Here is a 10,100-nt window from a genome sequence, read left to right on the forward strand (position 1 = left end):
GGCAGCGGTTGGTGTCGGCTCATTGTACCTCAACTGGCTTATTCTAACCCCTAGTGACATCATGGACCTTGGCAATTGTTAGCAATGTATTTGCTATAGAGACCTATCGGAATAGGGTCAAAGCCTGGTTTCACTGAAGTCAATGGCAAGCCTCCTACTGACTTCATTGGATTAGGCTGTCAGACAAGTATCATGGAGATAGGATACCGTGATGTGCTGAACTGCATGGTTCTTCTGATCCCAAGAGCCTTGCTCTGTTAGCCAATGTGGCTAAAATGCCCTGAAAAACCCTGTCACTTTGCACTGTTTTGCTGCATGAACTGACAGGGAGGGGCGGGGGGGGGGAGGAACAAATGGACAGGGCAGGGGAGTTGATGATGGTGGAAGGGATGGCAGCATATAGAGAAGTAACAGTCACGGCAGATTCCAAAAGGGCCACTGGGCCCTTCCTAGCTGTACCAGGAGAAACTGATGTAGCATCATCAATAGTATAACAATGTACACCCACGGTTAGTTTACTTACAGAGCACTGAGGAAGAGAGAAAGGGTGGGGGGTTTGGTGCATTTACACCGCTGGTGAAAAAGCACATCATCCTTAGGAAGATCACTGGCAGGAGTAGGTAGTACATGCACAGTAATAAAAATTACTTTTATTGACTTGGTCCCGTGTTAGATCTCAGTGGACTCTATGCGCTCTAGCCTGGATGGAGTCCATGGTTTTTTCTCCTCGGTGTAAGGTGGGCTGGTGGCCTTGGTGGTCATCTCATTCACCTTGTGCTCCAGGAGCTGGTTCTTCTGGTACATCTCCACGTAGTTCAGCTGTAACTGCTTCTGGTATTTGATCACCTTCTCCTTCTCCTCCTGCCACGTGCGCCGCTCCTCCTCAAAGTCCATCACCTGCTGCTCCAGCTGCTGGCGCTCCAGCTTCAGCTCCGTCTGGAGCCGCTCCACCTCCTTCTTCAGGGCAATGACACGGTCCTCGTTCTGGCGCTTCATCTTGGCCTCATCGCTCTCACAGGCCAAGGGGTCCCTTAGTTTCTCAGTGAGCTCTGCATTGAAATGGCCATGGTGCCCCATGCTGGCCAGCGTCTGCTTCAGGCCAGAGACCTCCAGCTCACAGTGGCTGAGTTTTTCCCTTAGCATCTGCACCTCATTCATCTTTCTCTGCAGCTCATTCTCGCAGATCTCCAGGTTGACAGTCTTGGAGCTGTAGGAGTCTTTCAGGGTGGTGATCTGCTCCTCCTTCTCTCTCAGGAAGTTCTTACCTTCTTTGAGCTGAGTCCGCAGCCCCACTATCTCGTTCAGTTTCTGAGAGACGTCAGCTTGGGAATCCTTCAGTTGTTGCTTGAGTAGTGAGATCTCACCAGCCTTCTGGCACACCTGGAAGAGCAAGCAAGAGCTATTCACAAGAGCACAACATGTGCAAAAGACAATTTTCAGTGGCTTATAACTTGGCCAAATCAGAGTGGCTTTTCTTGGGGTGAGCAGGGGGGAACTCCTTGAACCCAGAATTATCCCCCTTCTAAATCCTTTTGTTCCCACTCCAGTTCATGTACATCAGTTGTCCATGTATGTCCTCCAGTTCATGGAGGTGATGGACATACAGTTGTTCATGGAGGTGATAGAGCTCTTCAAAAAAAACTCAAAGCAACATTAGGGCTCGGGTTGCTAATCTGGGTTGGACATATTCCTGGAGGTTTCATCAAATGACAGAATATTTAATTAAAGATTAAACTTTAATTCCTGGAGGCTCCAGGAGAATCCTGGAGGGTTGGCAACCCTAATTAGGGCAAATATGTTAACATTGGGAAAACTACTTCCTTTCGGCAAACGTTGTTCTTGGAAATGGCTGAAACTCACTTATAAAAATGAAGTCAGCCTGAGGCAGAGACCAGGAATGGAAAATTTCAGCCTGAACTGTTAAAATTTGGTAAACGTGTCAGCAACTGAAAACTGAGTCTGATAATGGAAAGGGTTAGGAAGCCTTAACTATAGGCATCACTGCCAATTAAATTAAAAAACAAAGCATATGAGCTGTGAATTCAAGGGTTTGTTTAAACACAGCAGTTCCGCCAGTTTAGTTGAAATCTGTTTAAAAACTGATTTACTTAACAGTGGTGCAAACCCTATGTGGACACACATCAGTTAAACCTGACATACATCAGCTTAGCTGCCACCTACCAGCTGAACCAACATAAACCAGATTTAACCCAACTAAAGAGAGTGCACGTACAAAGTTGCGTCAGTTTAGCTAAAATCAGTTTAAGAAGAGGTCACAGCTTTAGTTAATCCAGAGCAACTCGGTGTGTGGACGAAGCCTTGGCTGTATTACCACATGCCATAGAACAGATCAGAAGAAGCCTCCAAATCCGGATGTAACAAGGATAATAATAATTTGCACCAGTTATTGAGGGTGGTTGTGCCATTCTCACAACCTCTCTGCCACCAATGGGAGTAAGATAAAAGACGTTGACAGAGATAAAAGGCAAATGGGCACAATGGGAACCCCCATTTCTTTTCCCATCAGTTCATGCACTTCTAAAATCAGAGGACCCCAAAATGCTTCATGAACCCTAGCTCAAAACATCCCCATGGTATTATCATCCCACTGGGGAAAATAAGGTGCAAAGAGAGGTTCTATGACTTAAGAGTAGGCAGGCTGGGAAGAGAACCCAGTAGGCTGGAGTCCCGCCGTTCTGCTGTGGCCACAAGCACAACACGTCTACTAATCTTTGGTGTTGAGCAATTATTTATTCATGCCCAGATTGCTAACGTCTTGGGCAAGGTATCCTTCAGTCCATTCTACACGGAGGATTTTATCTGAGTTTGTTGTACTCGACTAACTAAATGTTTTGCTGCTAGGGCCTTGATCCAGCAAAGCACTCGATCATGTATTTAGCTTTAGACATGTCAGAAGCCCCCCTGAAATTAGTGTTCCGGTGCTTTGCTGGATTGGGATCTGTGTTAACGCGGACTGATGCTTTCGCTCCCCAGACACCAGTGAAACTAGTGTAATGCTGTTATTTTTCTGGGTCCTTACCTCCCACTTGGTTTCTTCAATCTTGGGAAGAAACTCTGCCTGTTCTTTCTTGAAAGCCACAAATTTTTTCTCTAGCTCTTCTCGCTGTTGGAGAAGTTGCCCCACATCATCCTGGAGCTTTTTTTTCTCTTGCTGGAGCTTGAAGATCTGGAGCTGCAAGGCCTGTTGAGCCCTCTGGGCCTTCTTGGAGACCTGCTGCAGTTTATTTGCATAATTTTGCCTGAGGTCCTCCATTTCACGCTCCCAAATTTTTTGCTTCTCCTCAAACACTTGGAAGATGGCAGCCTCGCTTTTGTCCAGGTTTCTTCTCATCTGCAGGACCTCCTGCTCCTTCTCCCACAGCCTGTCCTCCAGGTCCTGGATAACGTCATCTGTCGAGGGTGAGTGGAAAGGCATTGTTTCGTTCAGATGGTTGAGTCTATTGAAAGAAGAAGTACTCTTGCTTGAAGACCGTCCACTGTCTGAGGTAGATATTCCATTGTATCCCCCTGTGTTCTTATCTACATAGGTTGTGCCAATGCGGTTTATGTGACTAGTTGAAGCACTCATTGGGCCAACGTGCTGACTGTAGCCCGTCCCGTAAGTGGGCAAGCTCGTCAAAGAGTTACGGCCAGAATCAGAAAGACCTCCCACTTGGTTTGTAGTCCTATTAAGGCTGGTCTTCTCCAGTCCGCTTTTGCCAGCAGACGGGCTATTGCTGTTGGTGTGATTCAAGCTCTTTCTGTTCTCGGTTATTCCATTGTTCTGCGGCGGGCAGAGATTCTGCATGGAATGGAAGTTTTTAGGAACTACTGGTTTAAAGGCTGAAGGTCTAACTAAGGGCTCATTGCTCTGCAAACGAAAAAAGAATCACACATCAAACGTAGCCAGGAGGCTTTGTAACAATACACAAAAGATCACGGGCCTGATCCAGAACTGGGGTAAATCAGTGTAACTCTATAGGCTTTGTTAGAGTCAATGGAGCAACACTGACTTACCCCAGCTAAGAATCAGGCCTCATGGTTTTCTACTGCTCAACTTTGAAAGACACTGTAGATTTTTTGATTTCATATTTGATAGACATCATGAGTAACTCCTGCCAGTGCTGAGCTCAAAGCACTCCACTCCCCCTCTCAATCTCTCTCGTTCTGTGACTGAACTGAATCAGGATTTATTCCAAGATCCTACCATTATCCTTTTACGCTCTATTCAGGTGATCACCATTTTCTTCTCTGTAAGAGAAAAAGGTGTCATCCTCCCATGGGTTGGAGTTGTTTAACAGCCCAGATAGAAATTGCTCTTTGTTGAGCGTTATCTTCAAGTTCCATGGTGCTATTTGTTGAGTCAGACTATGTTTTGAAAGACTTTTCTTTAGTCAATAAGGGTGTGTTTTTAAAAGGAGTATACCCCCTTTTATTGAAAACTAAAAGTAAGCCCTTGGACTAGTATGGAAAAAACGTTAGTGATGGCAATTATTTGCTCTGATAAAGTCCAATCCAAAGCTCAGTGAAATTAATGGAAAAGGAGGACTTGTGGCACCTTAGAGACTAACAAATTTATCTGAGCATAAGCTTTCATGAGCTACAGCTCCCTTCATCGGATGCATTCAGTGGAAAATACAGTGGGGAGATTTATATACATAGAGAACATGAAACAATGGGCGTTACCATACACACTGTAATGAGAGTGATCACTTAAGGTGAGCTATAACCAGCAGGAGAGCAGGAGGGAAAAAACTTTTTGTCGTGATAATCAAGGTGGGCCATTTCCAGCAGCTGACAAGAACGTCTGAGGAACAGTGGAGGGTGTGTGGGGGGAGTAAACAAGGGGAAATAGTTTTACTTCGTGTAATGACACATCCACTCCCAGTCTCTATTATTCAAGCCGAAGTTAATTGTATTCAGTTTGCAAATCAATTCCAATTCAGCAGTCTCTCGTTGGAGTCTGTTTTTGAAGTTTTTTTGTTGAAGAATTGCAACTTTTAGGTCTGTAATCAAGTGATCAAAGAGATTGAAGTGTTCTCCGACTGGTTTTTGAATGTTATAATTCTTGACGTCTGATTTGAGTCCATTTATTCTTTTACGTAGAGACTGTCCAGTTTGACCAATGTACATGGCAGAGGGGCATTGCTGGCACATGATGGCATATATCACATTGGTAGATGTGCAGGTGAACGAGCCTCTGATAGTGTGGCTGATGTGATTAGGACCTATGATGGTATCCCCTGAATAGATATGTGGACACAGTTGGCAACGGGCTTTGTTGCAAAGATAGGTTCCTGGGTTAGTGGTTCTGTTGTGTGGTGTGTGGTTGCTGGTGAGTATTTGCTTCAGGTTGGGGGGCTGTATGTAAGCAAGGACTGACCTGTCTCCCAAGATCTGTGAGAGTGATGGGTCGTCCTTCAGGATAGGTTGTAGATCCTTGATGATGTGTTGGAGAGGTTTTAGTTGGGGGCTGAAGGTGATGGCTAGTAGCGTTCTGCTATTTTCTTTGTTGGGCCTGTCCTGTAGTAGGTGACTTCTGGGTACTCTTCTGGCTCTGTCAATCTGTTTCTTCACTTCAGCAGGTGGGTATTGTAGTTGTAAGAATGCTTGATAAGAGATCTTGTAGGTGTTTGTCTCTGTCTGAGGGGTTGGAGCAAATGCGGTTGTATCGTAGAGCTTGGCTGTAGACAATGGATCGTGTGGTGTGGTCTGGATGAAAGCTGGAGGCACGTAGGTAGGAATAGCGGTCAGTAGGTTTCTGGTATAGGGTGGTGTTTATGTGACCATCGCTTATTAGCACCATAGTGTCCAGGAAGTGGATCTCTTATGTGGACTGGTCCAGGCTGAGGTTGATGGTGGGATGGAAATCGTTGAAATCATGGTGGAATTCCTCAAGGGCTTCTTTTCCATGGGTCCAGATAATGAAGATACCATCAATGTAGCGCAAGTAGAGTAGGGGCGTTAGGGGACGAGAGCTGAGGAAGCATTGTTCTAAGTCAGCCATAAAAATGTTGGCATACTGTGAGGCCATGCGGGTACTCATAGCAGTGAGACTGGGAGTGGATGGGTCATTACACAAAGTAAAACTATTTCCCTTTGTTTATTCCCCCCCCCTCCACTGTTCCTCAGACGTTCTTGTTAACTGCTGGAAATGGCCCACCTTGATTATCACGACAAAAAGTCGTCCCACCCCCCCCCCGCTCTCCTGCTGGTTATAGCTCCCCTTAAGTGATCACCCTCGTTACAGTGTGTATGGTAACACCCATTGTTTCATGTTCTCTATGTATATAAATCTCCCCACTGTATTTTCCAATGAATGCATCTGATGAAGTGAGCTGTAGCTCATGAAAGCTTATGCTCAAACAAATTTGTTAGTCTCTAAGGTGCCACAAGTACTCCTTTTCTCTTTGCGAATACAGACTAACATGGCTGCTACTCTGAAACCTGAAATTAATGGGAGTCTTTCAACTGACTTCAATAAGCTTTGGATTGGACCCACATAGAGCCTTTCACTGGAGCATCTCAAAATATTTCAAGTATCAGTTCAGCACAGCAAGGTGAAGGGACTTGTCTGGGGTTTCACAGCCAGGCTTGACCCATAAGAGTCTAGCTTCCCTGTTGCCACTAGCCAACTCTTTTTACATGGAGGCGTACATCTGTGACACCTGCACAGGCTCCTAAGTGCCTAAATCCCTTTTGAAAATATTTCAGCTCCTAACTCACAGAGACATTGCAATGCTAAGAACGCCTAAATACCTTTAAAAATCTGGACCTAACTCTGACTTGGGTAGCCTAGCAGTGAAAGACTCATTACCAATCCCACGAGGTCCCAGAAGGTAAGAGTTTTACTCTGCTTAGCCTCCTGAGACCACTGAGAATTACAGACCAAGACCTGTCCTGTTCTCTCTGCTTCACAGTTTGGATTTGCATCACTGGACTTACGCCCTGCAAGCGTCACAGGGCACCAAGGTATATTGGAATCTTACCTGGTCCAATTTGCCAGAGACTGGCAATATCTTTGGTGGGTTACTGGGTTCTCTGTACTGGGGAGGAGGTGGCAGGTTTTTCTCGTTGTTGGTGGTAACGTTCCCACAAATGTCTGTCTTCATCTTCTCACTCTTGCGCAGGTCCCCATTGATGTAGAGGGAGTTGGAGATCTTCTCTGACTTGTAGGTCTTCTCCTCCCCGGAGTAACGGTTAGAGATCTCCCGCGTGGAATAGCCATTCCGTGAGCCATCAGCCTGCCTGCTGCTGCTCTGAGTCCTGGTTCCCACGCTCTTCATCGCAAACTCTTGCTCATTGGCGACTCCGCTGCCCACGCTTCCCATAGTGTTTTGGGGGGCAGATTCAGAGGGCCTGGAGGCAAACGAGTGGAAGGTGTCCTGGCTCTGGTAGCTTGGGTCACTAAGAGCAGACACGGTCTCTAACTTGGCCATGGCAACTCAGAGGTGAAGTTGAAGCATGAGTCAGTGGCACTGAAAGAGAGGAAAAGGAGAGAGTTACTGGATTGCCTTTATTTACTATTTCGCCTTTGCTGAGCACTGAACACAGAGGAGCAAATGTGTCTCTGAGCACTTGGGCTGTGTGCACTGGGGCAGGAATACTCCCCTCCCAGCCTGCGGAGCAGGACAGCTACTGGTCTGCACCTGCTCCTGTGACTGTGTTAACTCCCATGGCGGTTGAGACCCTGCTTCTCCTGTGGGAAGCAATGGCTGGTGGATTCTGCTAGCAGCAGATCCACTGACTCTGCTCCTCCCCTAATCTGCCCCTGCCCAGTTCTGTGTGCCTCTATGGGCAAGAGCATGCAGGAAGCCCTGCTGCATAGGCTCCCCAAATCCTGTCTGTCCCCATGCAGCAGAACTGCTCTGGTTCCTCTCCATCTGGGGATCTTGAGGTCTGTGCTCACCAGAGCTGGAGGAGCAGGACATGTGCTGTAGCAGGTATGTGTTGCAGCGCTGCCCAACAGCAGTCTACTGGGGTCTGATCGGTTTAAGGTGACCCAGCTACCGAGTCACTGCTGCAATACCTCTCAGGCCAAAGTAACCGTCACTGGGGATGGAACATTCCTTCATGGAGGTCCCACCTGGTCCATCACAGGGCTTGGGTGGAATTGTTCCCTCCAGTACATTTTCCAGTATGGTTTGAAATGTCCTAAGCAATGGAACTTCCATCACCTCCCTGGAGAGACTAAACGTGAGCTGTAGGAGGCTGTGGAATAAAAAGCTTTCCCCCCATGACAGTCACACTAAAATTTTCCTTTACAAATTTTTACTCTCTTTTTTGCTAAACATTCTCCCTTTGATCACCCTAAACAAGCCCTGTCCCCTTTGGCTGTTTACCCTTCATACGCTTGCAGATGCTTATCTTGTTCCTCCTCGTTATTGCTGAAGCCAAACTATTGGTATTTAATTCTTTCTCTTACCTCCTATGTCGGTTTCTCCAGCCTGGTAAACATTTGTGTGGCTTTCCTCTGAATTCCCTCATATGTACCAGCATCAAATGGAGCCAGAGTGTTTTAGGTGTGGATGCACCAGTCCTGAACCTCCAGCCCCAGGAGTCCATCTCCATCCTCTCTTCAATGCAGGCATCTCACTTGGAACATCTTCATACTAAGTGATTGGCCAAAGAGGTGACCTCATGGCTGCATCCCAGGTCACAGGGGAGAATTCTTTAAATCAAGGCTTTGAGCCTCTGGAGTGATAAACTATGGCCTGTGTTTTCAAAAACAAATAGTGATTTTGGATCCCTCATTTTTTGGGTCCTCAACATGAGGGATATTAAATGGGCTGGGTTTTCAGAGGGCATTTGGTCAGCACTTTATGGAAATCAAGCCCTCTTTAAAAGTGTCTCAAATTGGGTACCCAAAATCACTAGTCATTTGAAACTTTAGGTTTATGACCTTTATTGATCACGTCTGCACTACACAAGCACCCAAACTATGCTAACTAAGCTCCCAAAATTCTGCCCCACCATGCACAGTGTGTGTGTGTGTGTTTTGGTGTAAAGATTAGGATGTACTTTTTATCCTCAATCTCTGGTTATGGTCCTCGTCAGACATCTAGATGTGCACCCCCAGGACATCACAACCCATACTCAACCAGATCCTGAAGACATGGCCAACCCATAAAATACAAAGCCCTAGAACAGGTCACTCTAGATTTTGTCTGAATAGGGTTTCTGGGAAGATGACAATTTTTTTTTTTTTCACTGAATGCATCCGATGAAGTGAGCTGTAGCTCACAAAAGCTCATGCTCAAATAAATTTGTTAGTCTCTAAGGTGCCACAAGTCCGTCTTTTCTTTTTGCGAATACAGACTAACACGGCTGCTACTCTGAAAAATGTTATACTTGATGACAACACCAGGTTTTCTATTCATTTCAATCACTAGTTAATTCAATAATGTTTAACTTAATCCAGCACCTCATCAGTATGAAATCATTTCTATTAAAAAAACTGAAATTCCTTTATTTTGATCACCCTACTGGTTATTACTGGAGAATCTGATCCAATACTAGCTATGGGCAGTTGTTTATTAGAAGAGAAGGCCAATATTCTGAATGCAAGGGAAGAAGAAAAATCACAAGGAAGAGCCGTGTGACAATAATCTGGGCCTGGAGATCCCACCCTGGAGATCCTCAATGGAAAGTGACATGTGCGTCTGATCTGTTCATAGCAGCTCGGACACAAAGGGTCAGACCATGCTGGGGGTGTCAGTGGGATGTTTCATTCGCCCAGGGTGTCATTGCGAGGTTAGCCCTCCCCCAAGCAAAATAGGACAATTGGTTTTATTTACTTTGGCGAGCCAGCTTAGGTCTAAAGGTCGGCTCCGATACAGCAACTCCTACGCTCCCAAGTGTCCCCTGTTATCACAGCATACTCACGGCTCTGGTTATTTGCACTAAAAATGGAATGGAAAAATAAAAGATTACAATGAGGTCCATGACTTTTGACTTTTCTTTTATTCAGCTGCATTTCTAGGGACTTTGCCCTTTGCGTTGCCACCACCCTCCCTGGGTTCTGCTCTGAAAAGGTGACCTGATCAAACTGCAGCCCTGCAAGTTACACCACCTTGCGCTTGATCCTGCCTAGGGCAGGT

At 46.0% G+C, this 10,100-nt stretch overlaps 1 protein-coding gene across 1 annotated transcript; it reads right to left on the reverse strand.

Moving 5' to 3' along the window:
• Positions 1-669: 669 nt before the first annotated feature.
• LZTS3 (leucine zipper tumor suppressor family member 3) lies at positions 670-7,439 on the reverse strand. The gene is made up of 3 exons (XM_077814699.1): positions 6,990-7,439; positions 3,041-3,871; positions 670-1,380 (listed from the first exon to the last, which is right to left on the reverse strand). The coding sequence occupies exons 1-3, from the start codon at positions 7,437-7,439 to the stop codon at positions 670-672; spliced, it is 1,992 nt and encodes a 663-aa protein (XP_077670825.1).
• Between the last annotated feature and the right edge of the window lie 2,661 nt (positions 7,440-10,100).

This window comes from Eretmochelys imbricata, chromosome 4, assembly GCF_965152235.1.
Source record: "Eretmochelys imbricata isolate rEreImb1 chromosome 4, rEreImb1.hap1, whole genome shotgun sequence".
Classification (NCBI taxonomy): Eukaryota; Metazoa; Chordata; order Testudines; family Cheloniidae; genus Eretmochelys; species Eretmochelys imbricata.